Below are 23,690 nucleotides of genomic sequence, written 5' to 3'. Positions count from 1 at the left end.
CTGTCTGGCCTCCTGATTCAGGAGTTTCCTCTGTGAGCCTCCTCTAAGCTGCTCATTTAAAACTTACCTGCCGACCACCTGCCTTAATATCATAGAAGCATATAAAGCTGAGAGTGCAGGAAGAAGCCATTCGGCCAATGGTGGATGCGCCGCCCCAAAAAAGAGGAAAAATAAACTAGCCACTGATTTTAACCCCACTCTCCAGAACCTGGTTGGTAGCCTTACAGGATACAGCACTTCAGATGCAGATCGAGGTACCTTTCAAATAAGTTGAGCGTTTCTGCCTCAACCACCAACTTAGGCAATGAATTCCAGAAATATCCCTCTGTAAGCCTTGGGAAAAGTCAAATGTTTGTAAAATGCCTTGGTATGTTTTAGTCCCGTGGAGGCACAGGACAAATGCGAGTTGCTGTATTGGAAGATGTGTCACACAAATGCAGTAATTGACCCGTCCTTTGTGTGTTTTATTTTTATCTTGAAGGAACGGTGCCAACGCCAGATTATAATGGAAGAAAAGAGAAGCTGTGAAGAAGGTTCCAGAAAAACTATTTGGAATGACCGTGTTGAAGTTGTATGTGATTGATAATTGCCTTCAAAGGAACTCGCCATGAAGTGAACTTTAAATAAATGTCCCTTTTCTTTGCACCAGTATCCAGCAGGAATACTTTATAAGGACCTTAAGAAACAATTGGAACAGGGGAAATATTCTCAGCAAATGTGAACTGCAAAGGGATCTTCTAAAAGACACAAAGTTTAGCAAATGAATCCAGCCAAACTCCAACGCAATAGTACTTGAAGCCTTTTGCTAGGTCATGGAGCCTGAGCCAAGCACTGCACGCCAGAAAAGTACAGGAAGGTCTGATCAGAGTCCAGGCAGGAAATCGAGCAGAGGCGAAGTTTCTCCCTCAAGTGTAAGGCCGACTGTTGCCTACCAGCCAGTCCAGCTTCACCCTCAAGGAAGCCTCAGTGGTGACATTGTCCCGCCTCAGTCGTGTTTTCCAAGTTCGCTGCAGCTTCCCACGGAGCGCGCTCACCAACAAGCCCCAGCACCAGACCAGCCAAAGCACACCAGCGCTTATTCCTACGAGCAGTCGCACCACGCCTCGCCACAGCTCCTGCAACCACCCATGCCACCAGCATTCATGGCCCCGGTAAAACCCGACCTTGGACTGGAGAGACGATCCTGGCAGCTATTTGATCCTAGGGGGCCTGTTGCCTCTGGTTCTTTCGTCCACACTGGGCTTCACGCACACGGACACCTTCTACCCTCCCATTCCGCCATCATTCTCAAAGAGGAGCCTCAGTCTGCCCAACCTGCTTATGGCCACCATGCCCCTCAAGTTTCATTGAAACAGGAGGAGGCGTTCAGAAAGGACAAGAAGCCTCAAAAGCCTGGCAAGTACATTTGCCAGTTCTGCGGTCGACCTTGCGCAAAGCCCAGCGTGCTCCAAAAACACATCAGGTCACATACAGGGGAGCGACCCTACCCCTGCCATTCCTGCGGCTTCTCCTTCAAGACCAAAAGCAATTTGTACAAACATAGGAAATCTCACGCTCATAAACTCAAAGCAGGGCTGGTAACAGGCACAAAAGGAGAGATGTTTACAAGCACCTCTGGTTTGGAATTAGAGAAGCTAAGTGGGGAAGAAGCTGAGGAGCACACAGAAGGAGATGAAAGCACAGACTCAGAAGATGAGACATCTGGGATGTCAGGCCACTCGCTCGACCTGACGTCTAAACATAAGCACATTCCAGGCTCCACTTCATTCGGCACACAGGAGTTGAGTCCAAGGCAGGTGGCCTTCACGTTAGCTCAGCAAAGTGAAACACCAAGTCTCGAAGAAGGCTCACAGGTTTCAGAATCCTCCCTTGACTTTTCCTTCAGCCACAAGCCGGAAGACTCGCACACTATTAAGCAAAAGCTAGCACTGCGGCTAAGTGAGAGGAGGAAGGCGCTAGCCGACGAACAGTCCCAGACTTTCCTGAGCCCTGGGAGCAAAGGCAGCACGGAGTCGGGTTACTTCTCTCGCTCGGAAAGTGCGGAGCTGCAAATCAGTCCTCCACAGAAGAGTGCAAAGTCTTACGCCGAGATTATTCTCGGAAAGTACGGTCGATACGGTCAAAAAGCATCTATGATTGCAGTGAGTGCAACTCAGAGGACACAGCAGATGGCCTCGGAAGACAAGCCTGGTGCACTTTCATTTTCTGTGCCTAAAGCCCAAATGGAACAAAACGTTATAGAACACATCACAAAACTCATCACCATTAACGAAGCAGTGGTGGACACCAGTCAAATAGACAGCGTCAAGCCTCGTAGAACCTCATTATCCCGACGCGGTAGCATTGAGTCTCCAAAGCCATGTACCTCTAGAGAATCCTTTCAGTTTGACCTGAAGTCACTGGGCTCCAGTAGCTTGGGCTCAGATCCAAGCAGGCACGCATTCTCAGCAGGACGCCATGCCCATAGTGCCACCGAAACAGTGCCTCTGACGAGAAGCAACTCCATGCCTTCTGCAAGTAGCACCTGTTTCCCACCAGCATTCAAGGGAAGCTACTCATTTGACGATAGGATGACAGACCCGGAGCAGGCCTTCAGTCACAGCCATGGGCTAATATCGCAACACCGCATGCTGAAGAGACAAAAAGCCATCGAGTTACCTTCGGGGATGGAGTATCAGACAGAGGAAGCTGGTTATCTGGGGAAAGAGACACTGGCGCAGCCAAGCAGGTCTGGTGAAGAGCAAGAACCTGCTGAGACTGACCCCACCAAAAAGACCAAGAAAGGCCCACGGGTGAAAGGATTGATGTACGAATGTGAGATCTGTGGGGCGCGGTACCGGAAACGGAACAACTACGAAACCCACAAGAAATATTACTGCTCGGAGCTGCATGCACCACGATCCCGGCCCTACCTGGCACACGTTCCACGCGAAACAGAACATCGAGCTCTACCTCACGATATGCAGCCACAGATAGTGCACTACAAACTACGTCCATCGCTGGAGCTCACACCGGCGAGGAAGAGGAGGAAAGAGAAGAGCCTTGGAGATGATGAAGAAACCCCGAGTGACTACAGCAGCAGATCGACCTCCTCTTCTGTTGCGGTGCCAAGTGCATCATCTAGTACTGGAGTCGGTCAGCCCTCGGTACTGCTTTCATCTCAAACTGCCAGTGGCCCGACTGTAATGACCTTGCCGATAGCCAAAAGTGAATCTACACAGGCAGCGGAAGCAAGTTTGGACCCAGGAATCAGAGCCAGGCTCACATCAACCGAAAGTTTATCTCAGGCCCTGAGTTCAGACAGTGGCAGCAAAAGAACAACTGGAAAGGAAATCTCCGTCATCCAACACACCAATGCCTTAAGCAGGCCCAGTTCTTTTGAGAAGTCAGAATCATTAGAGCACCTAGGTAGCGTGTGTTCCCAAGAGAGCCTGCCCGTCGAGTATCCTTCACAAACTGCAAAGATAGAACCAACGGTATCTTGGCAGCCAGTCTCTCAACATCCTCGCCATCAGCCCCACCATCATCATCATCCCCTACAGGCCCGATTAGTCCGTCAACACAAAATCCAGGTCCCTGAGATCCTTGTAACAGAGGAGCCAGATAAATTGGAGAAGAAAAAGGAAGCTGCTGCAAAAGAACCAGAAAAAACACCTGAAGAATTCCAGTGGCCCCAGAGAAGTCAAACCCTTTCACAGTTTCCAACAGAGAAGCTGCCACCGAAAAAGAAGAGATTGCGCTTGGCGGAAATGTCACAGTCTTCGGGTGAATCGAGCTTCGAGTCTGTCACACTGGCAAGAAGCCCAAGTCAAGAAAGTAGTGTCTCCCACGCTTCCAGTCGCTCGGCATCATTTGAAAGGGAGGAGCATTGCAAGCCAGAAGCCACCTCATTAAAGGAACTCGCTGGGCAGCTGCCAGAAATCCATGCCAGGCCTCGAGGCTCTCACATGCTGACTGTGCCCGCTCACTACCACCACCAGCGTGAGATGAGGCGATCCTCATCAGAGCAAGCGTCCAGCGGGCAACATCCTTCTGAAGCGTCTGAAGCGCGCAGCAAGTCTTTTGATTATGGTAGCCTGTCTTTTGAATCGTCCTCGGGCTCTAAATTGCCCTCCCCTTTGAAAGAGCGGAGAAGGTGTTTCCTAGTTCGGCAGACTTCGCTGAGTGGGTACACAGAATCTGAGCAAGAGGCCAAATCCCTTTCGAAGCACGAGCAAGTGCATGCTCTCGGTAAATCTTCTGTTCACGGTTCTCATTATCGCGCTCCTCCCCCTCCCCCACCGCCTCACTGCTGCCAGCCAAGTGTTTCACAACTGCAGTCTGATACTGCCCAAGTGTTTTACACCCAGCCACCAATCGAGGCCTTCCAGGCATTTCAGCAGCCATTACCACAAGCCGTGCCACAACAGAAGCAATATCTACAGCAGCAGCTCTCTCCTTTCCCAGGCCAACACCACCTTCAGCAGCAAGGGCAGATATCTTCACTGCTTTCACCGCCAGTGATGCCAGAGGTGCTTCCAAATTCCACAGCTCTGCCTCATGTCCCATATCCTCTGTTCCCAACACCCCAGCTGCCCATTAGGCAAGCACACCTCCAAGCTGCACAACAGATTCGACAACAGCCCGTTGAGTTGCCAGTTCATCCTTCCTCACTACCGCATGTGCAGCGGCCAGCGGCCACATCCACTTCACAAACTGCCTTCCTGCCATTGTGCTCGCAGCTTGCCTTTCAGTTGCAAGCAGAAGCTGGTGCTCACTTCCGAGAACAAAAGCCTCCAACCCATCTGTCTCCCCCGATCCGCATCCCCTCTCACTCGCCACCTTTCCATTCACAGCCCGAGTACAGTTCATCCAGCGCTGCCCTTTCTTCACCTGTCCCATCCCTCGGCACCGCGTCGCTGTCCGTGTCGCAGCCCTCAATCACTGAATTTCCTGAGACTCTCCAGCCTGTGGTATCACTCGTGGTGCCTGTGAGGGTTCAGACCCACATGCCGACCTACGGCAGTGTGATGTACACAACTCTGTCACAAATGTTGGTGACGCAGTCAGTAGAAAGTCCTTCCGCAGTGGTCATCTGCAGAGTAGAAGACAGCAGACCCAAAGGCACCCTTGTACGTACTCCAGCAATGCACGGGATAGGGCTTGACTTGGCACAAATGATTGCCGGCCACCACAGAGACTTATTTCAATCATCATACTTAAGAATACCATTACCCATGACAGAAAGAAAGGGTTATATACCACTCGCATCGCCAACAGAGGTTACCTGCGGAACAGACAGTTATCCGTCTACCATTGGTGGAAGCAAACGAATGTTGTCTCCAGCAGGGAGCTTAGAACTAACAATGGAGACCCAGCAACAGAAACGTGTGAAGGAGGAAGAGATTGAAGAGGAATCAGAAGAGAGCACTGAGCTAGTTAAGCATTTAAGTGCAACACATTCAAGGGCAGAGGATGCTGCCAAACTTCAGAAACCCCAGCCATCAAGACAATATCCAGCTGAATCAAAGGCCTCATCTACTCAAACCTTCCAAGAGTGGGATTCCAGTTCAAAGCAAACTCTGTCCCTCCTGCACTCCCCCCTGCAGTCACCCGGGCCTTCAGAGAAATACAAACCCTGGCCCGGGCATCAGTACAGAAATAAACCACCTTTAGGGTTAGTGAAGAAAGAAGATTCCCAGGAGATGGTCCAAGAGAGAGGTCCTCTGCACATGCAAGAGCCTCAGCAACTCACCGCCAGCACTTTACCTGAGCCACCCGCCAGTCCCAGTCCTGCAAAGCCCAGCACGGAAGTTAGCGATATCCAACAGGTACTACGCTTCCCAAGTCTTCACACAACCACTAATGTCAGTTGGTGCTACTTGAAGTACGCCAAGCCAAACCCCGTGCAGCAGACTGACCCACAATCTTCGGTGTACGGCAGTTGGTGCATCAGTTTGTACAACCCCAACCTACCCGGCATGTCGACCAAGATAAGCCTCGCACTTCTGAGATCAAAGCAGAAGACCAGCAAGGAAATCTACACCATGGCTGCTGTTCCACTGCGAGAGACTGGTAAACTGGTCCCATCCAGTACAAGGAAACTCAGAGTTAGTGAGGTAAGGCTGCAATGAGACACGGCTTTGATTTAACATGGTGCGTTGCTAATATCCCCATTAAGAGAAATAGACATAAATATTCGGTAAATGTTAAAACATGAACCACACCATTGGCAGGGGCCTAAAAAAAAGGAACCCTGAGCTTGCAGTTGGGACTTATTGCTAATTTTATTTATTTTTTATTTTTCTCATGTGTCTGGTCTGGCTGGTTTAGCACAGGGCTAAATCACTGGCTTTGAAAGCAGACCAAGGCAGGCCAGCAGCACGGTTCAATTCCCATACCAGCCTCCCCGAACAGGCGCTGGAATGTGGCGACTAGGGGCTTTTCACAGTAACTTCATTTGAAGCCTACTTGCGACAATAAGCGATTTTCATTTCATTTTCAGTTCCCCAAGTTAGAACTGACCAAATTCACTTAAATGAGTAACCTCTGGCGACTGGTATTCCACTATTCTGACTATAATTGCCAAAATGTTCTATATGCTTTTGTTGATTGCTTCACTAATTTCTCTGGGCATTGACCTTGCAAGTCTGTTATTAACCCCAGATCGACAATGCGTTTATTTTTGAACGCTTGCGGATTGTAGAAAGAAGTGAGACATGAGGGGGTAAGCATATTACCCAGAATAGCACTAATGATTCAATTAAAATCTTCCTGCACAGATTCATAGTCCTACCCTGCTTCCTGGTGATGGTAGAAAAGAAGTCTGCAAAATAGAAAAGGAAGAAGAGAGGAGGGAGACGCATGAAGAAGACACTTCAACACCCAAGAGAGTGGAGCCAACTAGACTTAAGATCTTTGAAGGAGGGTAAGAGCAGTGTTCTAACACTTCTGTCTATTGTAGAATGATGGTGGTTTTGCTCTGAAGTGCATGACCTTTGCAGTGAAGAATATTTGCCATGGGGATTTAACACTGCAGCCTACAAGCATCATTAGAATGGTCACATGACAGACCTTTTAGCATACAGCAGGTTTGAGGCAAACTTCCTCCCCATGGTTCAAAGAGGACTTAAAAGGTTAAACTATTTTTTTCTTTGACCCAAAGTGTAGCACAATTGGACTGTACTTGCCAGGGAAGATACTTAAAATGGTGAGGGAGAAAATGTAACCAACTGTGTTTCTGGAGGTAAAATTGGTTGAGGGACATGGCGAAACATGGGCTAAAATTATTTTTGTCTGTTTTGAGGATTGTTTATCATTAATAAATATGTATTACTAGAACAGCAACAGAAATGACTGAGAAGTTGCATTAAAAACTGGGTTCCTTTTGCTCATTCACAGCCTGTGCTTGATGAGCACTGGCTGAAAATGAGGTATTTGAAAACTATTGCCTCCCATGGGCACTATTCCTTGTCTTGGCTGCAAGTTGACCAGTACAAATGATCGCCAATGTTATCATGGAACAAAGTAAGCAAGAACCCACATTTCCCTCAAGTCAGATGTAGATGCTCTTGCTTATCCAATTGTGTTGTCGTTTAAGTGATGTATCTGAACATTTATGAAAATTAAAGGACACCAAAGGACTCATTTATCTAAAAAGGAAGCTAATTTTTTCTAACAGTTATTTTTTAAATTTGTTCACGGATGAAGGCATAGTTGGCTAGGCCACTATTTATGGCCCATCCCTAATTGCCTTTAAGAAGGTGATGGTGACCCACCTTCTGGCAGTGCCGAGAAACATGTGGCTATTCAACGCGACTTGCTTTGAATAAGAGGCCTAAATGGGGAACGCGTGGCTGAGGCTGTATATACCCCCATTTTTTACAATTGGGAGCTCCGCTGGCCTGAAATCCCCGTTGTCGCGAAAAATCGGAATGCCACTTTTAAATCGCGTCCCAATCTCCAAGGCCCCGAAAAAAATCCAAAGCCTCGGGTACTTTGGGAATCTTCACATTAGAGAATGGCTTACTGCCTTGCTCTAATATGCAGATTTGCTAAAAAGTGCTCCCAACCACAACCATCTTTCTTTGTGCTTGGTATGACTCCAACCAGTGGAGATTTTCCCTCTGATTCCCATTGACTACCACTTCTTTACTGTGGACTAGAGTGGCAGTAAACCTCAGTCATCCATCAGGATGTGTGCTGCTATAATAATTAGTGTGCGGTACTTGAGGGACTGGTGCGTGGCTGCGCACAGGCACTTCAAGGGAGCACTGCTCAGTGCTTAATGTTAGTAGGGAAAAGTGTAGTAAAAAGACAAAGAAAGCCAATCACTCCGCTAGAGTCTGTAATTTACAAGCAGTTACAACTGCCCTTTGATTGACCGCAGTAATTCAGAAGGCACTGCAATTGGCCTATTTCAAGTAGTGACCTTAAGCAGAAAAAGCAGATTAGTAATCAAATCAAACTCAATTGTGCTTTGGGTCCTGGTCTATCAGTGAGCAACATCACAAGAAGACAGTAAGTAACTTAGAATAGAGCTCGGCTGATTTGTGTGAATACCTGTTATCCTTACTCCCTGGCCATGTATTCCAGGAACTTGCAAATTCATTGTCAATTTGCTTTCTGTTCTTTGAAGTGATTATTGGGGAGACAGTCTTGGCAGCCTTCATCCTATGTTAGTATTTCACGAAGGACAGTCATAGAGACTTCTTTACATTCTCCGCACTGTAGGTTCACTCAGTAACATTGGGGGGGGCTTGGTTTTCTGGGTGAGAACTCTAATGAAAACACATATCACTGAGGGAATTGTTCAGGGTGATGCTCAGAGAGATGGCCCGTGGCTTGGCGATTTTGAGCACTGTGAAAGGTCAAGCAACTATTCAGTGCGAGTGTGTGTTGATATTTGTGTAATGTACGTAATGTGTGTTGTCACTGTGTAATGTGTGTGTTCGTGTAATGTACATGTATGTATGTGTGTGTGTGTGTACATACGTAATAGGCCCACACTATCTCCCACTGAACAACGACATCACAGTAGTTTGGAGGATGCAGATAACCTTTAAAGGCCAATGTGTTTTTGATGGTTCAGACGGATTTGTTTGAATGTCAGAGATGATGCTGCGTTTTATGTTAATTTGGATTTTAAGGAACTTGGAGTATTGTATCGCAAAATGTTGTGGCAATATTTACTTACGAGTGTAAGATGTTTCCTGGGTGGAAAGCCACATTTCCCTGTGTTTAAGGTAGATTAGCGCATTCACAAAGGTTTAATCGAGATGATTGACGATGAATATTTGTTTTGCTCAATGAAGTGTAACAAACACTAACAGAAGTGACAATTGGCATAGACTTGGACCGCTGCCATTGTGGGCCACTGCTAATTTGATAACTGTTTTATATGTACAGAAAATGTGCATAGAATATTAATTTGTTATTCATTCATTTGCTCTGTTTGTTGCTGTGCAACCAGTTCAGTCATGGGGCAGGGGGCTGCATAGGGGTTGTTTGAGGGAGCATGACTTGGCATGATGGGCATCAGGGGGTATAGGGGTTGCCTGAAGGACATAGCTTAGCATGGGGGCCATGGTGGGGTGGGAGGAGGGGCATGAAGTTTCATTGATGGACATGGGGAGTGTGTGGGGGTTCGATGGTGTGAAGGTTAGGGCTGGAGGGCCTATTTCTTTATTTTAACTGGGAGGAAGTCCCACAGCACCTCGGCAGGCCTCCACATCCAGCAATCACTGTGGCTGCCTCCAAACCTTTTCCAAGGTCAGCTATCCCGACGGAAGTTTGCTCCTGCCATCCCCCCCCCCCCACCCCCGACACACACACACACACACACACACACACACACACACACACACTCACTCACTCACACAGACAATGAAAATTCCATCCTAGTGGGTGCTTTCTCCCCAGGCAGGTGGAGTGAGCCAGGAATTTCCCAACTTCTCCATGTCTGCGCGGGTTTCCTCTGGGAGCTTCGCTTTCCTCACACAGTCCAAAGATGTGCAGGTTAGAGGCTAAATTGCCTCTCAGGGTCCAAAGATGGGCAGCACGGTAGCATAGTGGTTAGCACTGTTTCTTCACAGCTCCAGGATACCAGATTTGATTCCGGCTTGGGTCACTGTCTGTGCGGAGTCTGCCTGTTCTCCCCGTGTCTGCATAGGTTTCCTCCAGGTGCTCCGGTTTCCTCCCACAAGTCCCGAAAGACATGCTGTTAGGTAAATTGGACATTTCTGAATGCTTCCTCAGTGTACCCGAACAGGTGCCTGAGTGTGGCGCCTGGGGGATTTTCAGTAACGTCATTGCAGTGTTAATGTAAACCTCTTTGTGACAATAATAAATATTATTATTAAGATATGCAGATTAGGTGGGGTTACGGGGATAGGGCGGGGGAGTGGTCCTAGGATGGGTCTTTCGGAGGGTCATGCAGACACAATGGGCCGAATAGCCTCATTCTGCACAGTAGGGATTCTTTCTATGGTTCTACAGTTCTTTTACCCACCTTGAGGTTGAAAATCCAGCCTATTAAATTCTGAGGGAGCTTGACAATTTTAAAAAATAAATTTAGAGTACCCAATTCATTTTTTTCCAATTTAAGGGGAAATTTCACGTGTTCAATCCACCTAGCCTGCACATCTTTGGGTTGTGGGGGTGACACCCACGCAAACGCGTGGAGAATGTGCAAACTCCGCACGGACAGTGACCCAGGGCCGGGATTGAACTGGGACCTCAGCGCCGTGAGACTGCAGTGCTACCACTGCGCCACCATGCTGCCCAACATTTTTTAAAATTCTTTTAGGGATTTGGGCATCGCTGACTGGACCAGAATTTATAGCCCGTCCCTAGCTGCCCTTCAGAAGGTGGTATGAGTTGCCTTTTTGAACTGCTACAATCCTTGAAGTGTAGGTACAGCCACAGTGCTGTTAGGGAGGGAATTTGAGGATTTTGACCCAACGACAGTGAAGGAATGATAATATATTTCCAAGTCGTGGTGGTGAGCAACTTGGAGGGGAACCTCCAGGTGGTGGGGTTCCCAGATAACTGCTCCTCTTGTCCTTCTAGATAGTAGTGGTCATGTTTTTGGAAGGTGCTGCATCAGGAACGTTGATGAGTTCATGCAGTGCAATTTGCAGGTGGTACACTTATATGGCTAGTCTAGTCAGTTTCTGGTCAATGGGAACCCCCAGGATGTTGATTGTGGGGGATTCAGCAATGATAATGCCATTGAATGTCAAGGGACGATGGTTAGATCCTTGGAGATCGTCATTTCCTGGCATTTGTGTGGTGCAAATATTACTTGCCACTTGTCAGCCAAAGCCTGGATACTGTCCAGGTCTTGCGGCATTTGGACATGGACTGCTTCATTACCTGAGGAGTTACAAATGATACTGAACATTGTGCAGTCATCAGCGAATATCCACATTTCTGACATTATGATGGAAGAAAGGTCATTGATGAAGCAGCTGAAGATGGTTGGGCCTAGGACACTATCTTGAGGAACTCCTGCATTGATGTTCTGGAATGGGGGATGATTGACCTCCAACCATAGCATCATAAAATCCCTACAGTGCAGAAGGAGGCCATTCGGCCCATCGAGTATGCATCGATCCTCCGATAGAGCACCCCCAGCCAGGCCCAATCCCCTCCTTCATCCCTGTAACCCCACCTAACCTTTGGTCACTAAGGGGAAATTTGGCATGGCCATTCCATCTGATCTGCACATCTTTGAACTGTCGGTGGAAACCGGAACACCTGGAGGAAACTCACACAGACACGGGGAGAACGCGTAAACTCAGAGACAGTCACCCAAGTTCGGAATCAAACTAAAATCCCTGGCACTGTGAGGCAGCAGTGCTAACCATTGTGCCACCGTGCCACCCAATTGCAGCCACCACAACCACCTTGCTGAGAGGATGTTTCCTCTCATGGGGGAATCTAGACTAGGGGGCACAGTTTACAAATAAGGGTCTCCCATTTAAGACAGAGATTCAGGGAAAGGCTTCTCGTATGTGGCTAGTCTTTGGAATTCTCTTCCACAGAGAGTAGTGGAAGTGGCCATTGAATATACTCAAGGTTGAGCCAAATAGATGTTTGATCAACAAGGAAGTTGAGGGCTATTGGCGACAGGCAAGAACGTGGAGTTAGAGCAACCGTCAGATCAGCCATGATCTTAACGAAAAGCAGAACAGGCCCAGCTGGCTGAATGGCCTACTGCTGCTCCTATTTCTTATAATCTTATGCTGTAGCCTGTCACTCAATTGTGGAACTGAGGGTTTACTCACTGAAGGTACAGACTTTCTAGTTAGACAGCAAATCAAGTCAGAGAGGAGGTGCCAAATTAAAAATATTCACAAAATGAACAAGTATTTCTCTGGGTTTCCTAACCCAAATTCCTTTGTCTCCATAAGAGTTTATAAGAGTAAGGGATGACTTGATGGAAACCCATAAGATCCTGTGGGGTATTGACAGGGTGAATGTGGAGAATGGAAAACGCGAAATACCATTGACTGTTGATGTAAAATAAAACCCGAATGTGGAGAAGATGGGCACGATCCAACGGCCAGGCTGTGATGTAAATCCTGCCCATTCTGGGTGGGATCACTTTTTAGCAAATCTGCATATTAGAGTGAGACAGCTATTCTCATTTTGGGATCCATCCCCTTTGCCTCGGAGACCTCAGGCGAGCGCTGTTCAGCATTATTCTCCACAAATGGAGACCAGACAAAACGGCACTTGTGGGGGTGTCTCAGGGGATCAGAGGCCCCCAGGTGCATGCCCTCTGAGCAGGATGGTATCCTGATACCCTTCCAGTGCCAGCTCCTCTGTGTAGAAAACAGGGCTACGTGCAGCCTGGGCCACACGTTCCCCACTGATGACCCTTATTTAAAGCGAGTGACGTTTTATAGCCATGTGTTTCTCAGCGCTACGAGCACCAGGAAACACGCAGTTAAACGCGCTCGCTATGGGACTTTGTTCCCATTTAGTTGAATCGTGCCCAATGTTTCCACTTGTTGGAGAATCCAGAAATAGGGCTCAGTGTTTAAAAAAATGGGGTCGCTCAACTAAGACGGAGATGAGGAAAATGTTTTTCTCTCAGAGAGTCGTTAGTCTTTGAACTCTCTTCAAAAGGCAGTGGAAACAGAATATTTGAATATTTGTAAGACAGAGCTAGATACGTTCTTGATTAACAAGGGGGTGAAAGGTTATCGGGGCAGGCAGGAATGTGGAGTTGAGGTTACAATCAGACCAGTCATGATCTTATTGAATGGTGGAGCAAGCTCGAGGGGCCGAGTGGCCTAGTCCTGCTCCTAATTCGTATGTTCGTATGTCTTGGATCCCAGCGATAAACAGATTCATGTAATTGGTGCTGCGGGAGCATTGCTGGTACTTTTGCTGACAGGACAACAATCATTACACTTTCAGAGTAGTTTATCATGTAAAGCATTTTCGGCACGGTAGTACGATGGTTAGCACTATTGCTTAGCACTAGCGCCAGGGTCCCAGGGTTGATTCCCGGCATGGGTCACTGTCTGTGTGGAGTCTGCATGGTCTCCCCGTGTCTGCGTGGGTTTCCTCCGGGTGCTCCGGTTTCCTCCCACAAGTCCTGAAAGACGTGCTTGTTAGGTAAATTGGACATTCTGAATTCCCCCTCTGTGTAGCTGAACAGGCGCCGGAGTGTGGCGACTAGGAGATTTTCACAGTAACTTCATTGCAGTGTTAATGTAAGTTGACTTGTGACAGTAACAAAGATTATTATTATTCACTGGGACCTGTGAACTATTGCTATCTTCCGCTAGGTAGAGAAGTGGCTCCTGAATTCCTTGTTGGACATATTTGTGGCTATTTAAATTTTATGGCTCTTTGTTCTGGTCTCTTCCTCAGGTTGAAATAGTGTTGGAAATATTGTTTAAAACATTGGAAAAGCTCAGATTTTTAAAAGGAGTTTGAAAGTGAATGTTTTTGCAGTGCAATCTGTCGGAAATCCAGATGGCATGGTGCTTTGATCATTTTCTGACTTAAGAGGTAGGGTTGTTGTCTCTGCACTGTTCTGAGTGCACAGTCTGTGTCATCGAGGCAGGGAAATCTGCCCACAGAATAATGATGGGGCTTTCGGCAATACCACAGTACCAGAGAGGGAAGCACAAGGTTGTGAAGGGAAAATCCAAAAGTGTTTGTTTGCAATTTGTTCTTTTCCTGTTCAGCTAGTGACGGGAACTGGCCTTTCGGGTTAGCAGTTCTGATAAAAAAAGGTTTTGCAGTGAGGGTTCCTCTGCCAGTTGCAGAAGCTCTTCCTGCTCCAGGATGGGATCAGCGGATCATTAAAAGAACGATTTAATAATAATAATAATCTTTATTAGTGTCACAAGTAGGCTTACATTAACACTACAATGAAGTTACTGTGAAAAGCCCCTAGTCGCCACATTCCGGCGCCTGTTCGGGTACACAGAGAGAGAATCCAGAATGTTCAGAATAGGGGCTGTTTAACACAGGGCTAAATCGCTGGCTTTGAAAGCAGACCAAGGCAGGCCAACAGCACGGTTCAGTTCCCGTAACAGCCTCCCCAAATGGGCGACGGAATGTGGCGACTAGGGGCTTTTCACAGTAACTTCATTGAAGCCTACTTGTGACAATAAGCGATTTTCAGTTTCAGTTTCAATTCACCTATCAAGCAGGTCTTTTGGGACATGTGGGAGGAAACCGGAGCACCCGGACGAAACCCACGCGGACATGGGGAGAACGTGCAGACTCCGCACAGATCGTGACCAAGCGGGAATCGAACCCGAGACCCTGGCGCTGTGAAACATCAGTGCTAACCACTGTGCTAACGTGTCGTCCATTTGTGGACGCAACTTGGAGTCTCACCAGGCGAACGAGCAGATCGCAGAATTGACTCTGTACTGCCACAATCCTGTCTCCAACCCTTATTCCCATCAAGCAAGAATGAACGTGAAATCTGACATCACTTCTTCACATAATGAGCTCTTCTGCTGTTCATTTCTTAGAACCATGAAACGTGATGTTAACAGCAGCTACTTTCACTCCTCCATTCTCAGTCTGCTGCCTCGTTTTCTGAATAGATCCATCTGCAAACACGCTGCGGAAAAAAACAGTTGCCAAAAAATCTTTAGTAATGGGGTCAGTTGCCAGTATTGCCCAAACTGCCCTCCATTCCCTGCAACAGGAGGGCACTGCATTGGCACCTGGGGAGTGTCATAATATACACCAGTATATCATGGTGCAGCCACACACTGATGGACACACAGTGGGACCAATCAACACACACAACACCGCAGCCAATCACCAGTTAGAGCACACTCACTATAAAGACAGGGGGCATTAGAGTTCCCGCTCATTCGGGATGCAGCCTCTCAGAAGGACAGAGCTTACAGCTTACAGCACAGATCTTCACCATGTGCTGAGTGCATCGACTGGTTAGGACAGGCATAGGTCTTTAGTTTAATCTAACATCGTGTTAACCCACAGTGAAAGTATGTTTAACAGTTTCTAGCTTAATAAAATAGTGTTGTACTATGTTAAGTGTTGGTGGCCTGTATGTGTTCTACGGATCCAGAGCACCCAACACATCATGGTACCAGGAGTTGAGGGATGTTAGAACTTCTTAGACCTACCTGCAAGTGATCTGCCTTCCACCAGCATACAGCCATCCTGCAAAATAGACAGCGTCCGCCCGCCGCCGCCGCTCCGCATCACCGGTAACCTGGGAGCCAACTGGAAGATATTCAAACAACGCTTCCAGCTCTACCTTGAAGCCACAGACCGGGAAGCTGCCTCAGACACCAGGAAGATCGCTCTCTTCCTATCCACAGCCGGGGACCATGCCATCCACATTTTCAATTCTCTCACCTTTGCTGATGGTGAAGATAAATCAAAATTCAAGACGGTCCTCCTTAAGTTTGACAGTCACTGCGACATCGAGGTGAATAAAAGTTACGAGTGCTATGTATTCCAACAGCGTTTGCAGGGTAAGGATGAACCTTTCCAGTCCTTTCTCACCCAGCTCTGCATCCTTGCGCAGTCCTGTAATTACGGGTCCACCTCCGACTCCATGATGCGCGTCCAGATCATTTTCGGTGTTCAGTCGGACTCCCTACACCAGCAGCTCCTCAAGGTAAAGCAGCTCACCCTAGCGACCGCCATCGAGACCTGCGTGCTACACGAACACACCACTAGTCGGTATTCCCACATCCAAGCGGCTGAAACGGCGCGGCAAGGTCCCCACGAGGCAGAACGGCTCCAAGCAATCGAGCAACTCCAGGGTCTCAGCCTGCATGAGGGTGGCCTTTTCGCGGACTCCCGCGCTTATGCGCACCGAACGAGGGGACGGCGACTTCGACGAACATACTTGCCAAGCGCGCACCACGTACGACCGCACCGCGCATGCGCGGTGGCACAGCAAATGTACTGACGCTACAACGTGCGGCAACTGTGGCTCCGCCCACTTAAAGCGGCAATGTCCTGCCAAATCCCGACGATGCCTCCGATGTGGCAAACTTGGCCACAATGCTGCCTTATGCAGATCACCTCAGCCTGCCAACTCTCGTCGCTCCAACCAGCCTCGCAGGAATGTCCGGGCCATTCAACCCACGGTCACCGAGCCCGATTCGGACCTGCTACCTGATATTGACACTGAGGACCCGAAGGCGCTTTTCGAGTCGGTATCATTACAAAAAACAGGGTGTCCCCGAAGCAAAGAATCCAGCCTCTATCGGTATACAGCATCGATACGGACGATGAGTGGTGTGCCATCCTTACGGTCAACCGGTCCCAAATACGATTCCGCCTGGACACCGGTGCTTCCGCCAATCTCATCTCTGACCTCCAAAGCCTTCGTGTCAAACCAGCCATCATCCTGCCAGCTATTAGATTATAATGGCAATGCCATTGCTGCCAGCGGCTCATGCCAACTTGAAGTGATGCACAGGTCACGCAAAGCCATCCTTCCCTTTGAAATTGTGGGCTCCTCGAAAGCCTCACTGCTTGGCGCGCAGGCATGCAAGCTGTTGAACCTAGTTCAGAGAGTTCACTCTCTCTCTCCTGCTGACACATCTGCCTTTCAGGACACTGACTTCAGGGCGCAGCTCGACGCCATTATCAACCAGTACCATGATGTCTTCGAGGGCATGGGCACGCTCCCGTACACCTACAAGATTTTATTAAAACCGAATGCCACGCCTGTGGTGCACGCACCTCGCAGGGTCCCAGCACCCCTTAAGGACCGCCTCAAGCAGCAGCTGCAGGACCTCCAGAACCAAGGAGTCATTTCCAAAGTCACGGAACCGACAGACTGGGTCAGTTCCATGGTATGTGTAAAAAAGCCTTCTGGCGAATTGAGAATTTGCATTGATCCCAAGGACCTAAATTGCAATATTATGAGAGAGCACTATCTAATTCCCAAACATGAAGAGCTCACATGTGAGATGCCTCGCACCAAGCTCTTTACCAAACTCAATGCCTCAAAAGGATTCTGGCAAATCCAGCTCGATAAATCCAGCAGGAAACTCTGCACATTTAACACCCACTTTGGAAGATATTGTTACAACTAGATGCCGTTTGGGATCATCTCTGCATCAGAAGTGTTCCATAAGATTATGGAACAAATGATGGAAGGTATTGAAGGTGTTTGCGTCTATGTCCACCACCCCGCAGGAGCATGTTAGTCACCTCCAGCGCGTATTCAGACATAGATATGAGCATGGCCTCCGCCTCAACAGGGCCAAGTGCTCTTTTGGCCAGACAGAACTTAAGATCCTCGGTGACCACATCTCCCAATTGGGTGTGCAGCCGGATGCGGACAAGGTAGCTGCCATCACAGCTATGAAAACACCAGAGGACAAGAAGGCGGTCCTCCGATTTCTGGGCATGGTCAATTTTTTAGGGAAATTCATCCCTAACCTCGCCTCTCATACCACGGCTCTCAGGAACCTGGTCAGGAAGACGACATACTTCCAATGGCTCCCTGTCCACGAGCGCGAATGGAGGGAACTCAAGGCAAAACTGACCACAGCCCCGGTCTTAGCCTTCTGTCATCCAGCAAAGGAAACCAAAATTTCGACCGATGCCAGTCAATCCGACATTGGGGCAGTGCTCCTTCAACGTGATGAGGCCTCATCATGGGCCCCCGTTGCATATGCGTCACGTGCGATGACCCCACGGAGCAGCGCTATGCGCAGATAGAAAAGGAGTGCCTGGGCCTTCTGACCGGTGATGTTAAGTTTCACGATTATGTCTACGGACTTCCTCAATTCACCGTCGAGACCGGCCATCGCCCACTGGTCAATATAATACAGAAAGACTTGAACGACATGACGCCTCGCCTCCAGCGTATTCTTCTCAAGCTCCGACGATACGACTTCCAGCTGGTATACACCCAGGCAAAGACCTCATCATTGCTGACGCTCTGTCCAGGGCAGTCAACACTCCACGTGACCCAGCGGGATTTGTCTGCCAGGTTGACGCCCATGTGGCATTCGCGGCCTCCAATCTACCTGCCATGGATGAACGCCTCGTCCAAATTCGCCGCGAGACGGCGGCTGACGCCTTGTCGGACTGGTGGCTCAAGGGCCAATGCCCTCAATTCTATAATGTCAGAGATGATCTGGCGGTAGTAAACAGGGTTCTTCTAAAACTGGACCGCATTGTCATCCCGCATAGCATGCGCCAGCTTGTCCTGGAACAACTATACAAGGGCCACCTTGGCGTGGAAAAGTGCCGCCGACAGGCCTGAGAGGCAGTGTACTGGCCCGGCATTAATGAGGACATAGCCAACACAGTGCTCAACTGCCCCACTTGTCAGCGCTTCCAGTCGGCCCAACCACGTGAGACCCTGCAGCCCCATGAGTTGGTCACGTCACCATGGACCAAGGAGGGCATCGACCTGTTCCACGCGCTGGGTAGAGACTATGTCCTGATCGTGGACTACTTTTCGAATTACCCGGAGGTGATACGGTTGCACGACCTCACCTCATCTGCAGTCATTCGTGCATGTAAAGAAACCTTTGCTCGACACGGCATCCCGCTCACGGTTATGTCGGACAATGGCCCCTGCTTCGCCAGCCAAGAATGGTCCAACTTTGCCAGGCGGTACAATTTTGCCCTTGTGACGTCCAGTCCCCTGTACCCCCAATCCAACGGCAAAGCAGAGAAAGGAGTACATATAGTCAAACAGCTCCTCTGCAAGGCTGCCGATGCTGGGTCTGATTTCTACCTTGCCTTGCTGGCCTATCGCTCCGCCCCACTGTCCACTGGCCTGTCACCAGCCCAATTACTCATGAGTCACACCCTGAGGACGACGGTGGCGTCCATCCATGTCCCAGACCTCGACCACGTTCCGGTCCTTCAACGAATGCAGCTGTCTCGTGCACAGCACAAGGCGGCTCATGACTCCCGTGCAGCTGATCTCCCTGCTCTGGCTCCAGGTGACAACGTCCGCATCCATCTTCCGGATGGGGGCTGGTCTGCAACCGCTGCTGTCCTTCGGCAGGTGCCCCCCCCCCTCGTCCCTGGTTTGTCTACCGGATGGCTCTATTCTGCGCCGCAGTCGACGCGCCCTTCGTCTCGTTCCACGCTCGCCACATGATCCTCCAGTGTCGCCTCGCCCTCCTGCTGACCCTGCCATGGACTATGCAGAGCTCCCTGTCACTCTGCCTCCCCCTGACTTTGACGCAGTCCAGCCCGCTCCTGAACCGGTGGCTCTCGACCCACCATTGAGGCGGTCAACCAGAATTCGTCGCCCACCTCAGACTAAATTTATTAACTTTTCGAATTTATGGACTCTTTGAATTGTTTTGTTGCTTTGTTTGATCGTTTCCCTGGTTTGTACATAGTGTTGATCTCGTTACTCTTGTTGCATACTGCTTCTCTGCACCAGGCACCTTCCCATGTAAGTAGCTTAGTTCTCATGTACGTAGTCCTGTAAATATGTCTTTGCACCCCACACGTAGTTAGGAACATTCTCACCATACATTATTTATTGCCACACACATACATTTTTTTATAAAAGGGGGATGTCATAATATACACCAGTATATCATGGTGCAGACACACACACTGATGGACACACAGCAAGACCAATCAACACAAACAACACCGCAGCCAATCACCAGTTAGAGCACAATCACTATATAGACAGAGGGCATCAGAGTTCCCGCTCATTCGGGATGCAGCCCCTCAGAAGGACAGAGTTTACAGCTTACAGCACAGATCTTCACCATGTGCTGAGTGCATCGACTGGTTAGGACAGGCATAGGTCTTTAGTTTAATCTAACATCGTGTTAACCCACAGTGAAAGTATGTTCAACAGTTTCTAACTTAAGAAAATAGTGTTGTACAATTTTAAGTGTTGGTGGCCTGTATGTGTTCCAGAGCACCCAACACATCAGGGAGTTAGCACCTAGATTGCCAGTGTGGCGGTGGGATTTTCATCAAACACAGAGGATGGTACGCACTGTTCAGTAATGTGGGAGGCACATGGCCAGCCAGTATAAATCAGTGGCATGCTCAGGCTGGTCACAGCCTGGCCTGATCCCAGGTTGGTGGGCCCTCACATCAGCACTGCTCCCACGCACCACAGCGAGAGGCACCAGTCAGAATCACCTGTTGAAGCAATGGCCTGTACCATCCTCAGAGTGATGTGGAGATGCCGGCGTTGGACTGGGGTGAGCACAGTACGAAGTCTTACAACACCAGGTTAAAGTCCAACAGGTTTGTTTCGATGTCACTAGCTTTCGGAGCGCTGCTCCTTCCTCAGGTGAAAGGGTGGCAATCCTCAGAGTGGCAATCTTACCCATACTGAACTTACCCACACTGGGATTCTGAAGCCCAACCTTCCTGTTATAACCCACACAGGTCTTGCGGCACAGGGGTGGTTAAAGACCCTATTGATCTTGCAGAATACAAGCTCTCCCGATAAGGGGATGGGGGGGGGGGCCTTAACAATACTTGGCTCTGTATAAATAGAGTTGGCCAGTAAGACACCGACTAGAGAAGACCCAGTAGGGAGCTGTATACAATAGTTATTGTAAAATAAAGTAAGTTTTTGTTTCAACCTACTCGGTGTGGACTCTTCATTGCCCTTACAAAACTTCCTCACTCAGGCTGGCTGAGCCAGGAGCAGCGATGCGTGCTCCCAGCTGACTCGGTGTGGTGTAACTGGGGTGCAAAGAGGTTAGAAATGCCCTCTTTTTAAAGCACTAGCTGCTGTAAAGGAGATGTTTAATGGGAGAAAGAAAGGGTAAGTGGTTCAGACAAAGGGGTGGGAGAGGGTTGGGGGCCAGACAGGGGGGGGGGGGGGGGGTCGGGTCAGACCAGGGGAGGTGGTGTGGTTGTGTGTGTGTGGGAGGGTTGTCCCATGCAAGGCTGCGTCTGGGTTTTTTAAATTATTATTCTGGATTTAGAAGTGAGTTTTTTTGCCTCTAACTCTTTCAGGGCAACTATCAGGGTAAAACTGGCAGAACCATCCAAAGTTAGTGATTTAAATCACTTCTGTCAGATGGTTCCCAGCTCAGCCAATTGTCCTGGGGAAGTTAGTGCTTCTGGGTAATTGCTGGGTAAACCCTTAGCAGGAACTTCTGAGGGGGATCCCCAGCACATCATTGGGGTACCCACTAAATGCTACACTGGGGACCCAGGAACGTATGGCCAATGTGTTGGCACTTCCGGCTGTAAGACCACTGGATTGTTTATAGTGCAGTGATCATCTCTGGCCTCATTGCTCATTATTGAAGGTGACCTTGTCGCATTAAGTGGGCATCTAATGCCAACGGCTGCTTGAGCTGAGTGAGAGCCAGTTGGAACATAACCAGCTAGTGTTGGCCTTTGTAGTGACACACGATAAACTAAAAGCAACTGACCGAAGCATGATGCGATGTGGTTTTGGTGCTTTATAATCTCTCGGTTTGGGCTGACTTTGCGATTCACTTACTCATAGAAGGGTTTCAAACCTGTTACCAAATTAATCTGTGATGCATGCCCTCCAACTTCCTTGTCAGAGCCAGGCTGTTATTTTCCCAGTGTTCTCTCAATAAGCCGCAGGGGAAAAGCTATCCCAAAAGTAATTCATCTGCAATGAGCTGTTACAGTTATTATCATCTTTTTGATCTGCCAATTCCCCTGGGGATTGAAATAAGGTCAGTGTTGAATCAGCTGGAGACTGACTGTCCACTGAGATTGACCTTCACTGACTGACGCTCCTGAGTAAGATCAAAAGACGCAATTCACCAGCTGACTCAACATCAAAATCAAAAGGTCTTGGGTTCAAGTTCCGAAACCAATGCGATACTGAGGGAATGCTGCACTGTGGGAGGTGACGTCATCCGGATCGGGTTTTAAACGGAGTTCCCAGTTGCCTTGTCAGGTGGATGTAAAAGACCCTTCGGTGTTTTTTTGAGAAAGAGCAATAAAGGTCTGCTCACTTTCCTGAGGAAAACGCCCTCAATAAACCTGCGGCACAGACAAATATAGGAAAATAAGTAGGTCACATATTGCCTGGAAAATAAGAATCTAAGAATGGGGGAGAGGAGCAAAGAGAGTACAAATCACTTGAAGTAGCGGCACAAGTTTTAAAAATCAGTTAAAAAAGCAAACCAAGCACTGGAGTTTAATTCTCGAATGATAGAATTCAAAACCAGAGAGGTTATGTTGCACTTGCAACAAACGTTGGTTGGATTGCACATGGAGTACTGTGTAGAGTTCTGAATGGGAATTATCTGGCCATTGCCATTCACTTTTCCTGCCGGCACCGCACCCCTGCCCTTGGGTTTCCCGGCGGCATGAGGTGGCTTCAGTGGCTATCCCATTGACAAGGGGAGGGAAGACAGAATCCTGCCGCCAGCAAACAGCACGCCGCTGAAAGCACACGGCTGGGGAGCCGGAGAATCCCGCCCAAGGGCGGGATTCTCCGATAATGGGGCAAAGTGTTGATGCTGTCGTGAATGCCAGAGCATTTTACGACGGCGTCATCTGCCCACTAGGAGCAGCGATCCCCCAGCCCACAAGGGGCCAGCATGACACTGGAGCGCTTGACGCAGCTCCAGCTGTCGATACGGGCCCCAGCATGGGCGGCACGGGTCCGTGCATGTGCGCCACGGCCGGAGCGGGTCCGCGCATGCGCATGGGTTGCCGTCTCCGCGCCGGCCGGCACGCAACATGGCGGAGCCCTACAGGGGCCTGGCACGGAGGAACTTAGGTCCCCCCCGGAATTAGCCCGGCCGCCGATTGGTAGCCCCCAATCGTGGGCCTGGCAACCGTGGAGGTCCGCCCCGCAGTCGGATCTCCCCCCCCCCCCCCCCCCCTCAACCAGGACGGCCCCTGCAGTCAGAACGCTGAGGTCCCACCGGGTAGGACCACACGCAAATGACGCCGGATCGGATCGAGAATTGGATCGGAGAATCCCGCCCCATAAGACCATAAAACGTAGGAGCAGAATTAGGCCACTCGGCCCATCGAGTCTGCTTTGCCATTCAATCATAGAAGATAGAACATTACAGCGCAGTACAGGCCCTTCGGCCCTCGATGTTGCGCTGACCTGCGAAACCACTCTAAAGCCCATCTATACTATTCCCTTATCGTCCATATGTCTATCCAATGACCATTTGAATGCCCTTAGTGTTGGCGAGTCCACTACTGTTGCAGCAGGGCATTCCACACCCTTACTACTCTCTGAGTAAAGAACCTACCTCTGACAT

The 23,690-nt window shown here is 49.2% G+C and overlaps 1 protein-coding gene across 4 annotated transcripts in view; it reads left to right on the top strand.

The window, feature by feature from the left end:
- Positions 1-23,690, top strand: part of LOC140415761 (transcription factor HIVEP3-like) — a 624,924-nt gene that overhangs the window by 520,450 nt on the left and 80,784 nt on the right. For all 4 annotated transcript variants that reach the window (XM_072501083.1, XM_072501080.1, XM_072501081.1 and 1 more), the window contains 2 exons: positions 482-6,098; positions 6,762-6,907. In XM_072501083.1, the coding sequence (XP_072357184.1) occupies positions 813-6,098; positions 6,762-6,907 (5,432 nt within the window). In that variant the 5' untranslated portion in view covers positions 482-812. The remainder of the gene's footprint in view (positions 1-481; positions 6,099-6,761; positions 6,908-23,690) is intronic.

The sequence above is a fragment of the Scyliorhinus torazame genome, chromosome 1, assembly GCF_047496885.1.
Source record: "Scyliorhinus torazame isolate Kashiwa2021f chromosome 1, sScyTor2.1, whole genome shotgun sequence".
Lineage (NCBI taxonomy): Eukaryota > Metazoa > Chordata > Chondrichthyes > Carcharhiniformes > Scyliorhinidae > Scyliorhinus > Scyliorhinus torazame.
Note: the sequence above shows the minus strand (reverse complement) of the source record. Positions and strands in the feature narration are given on the sequence as shown.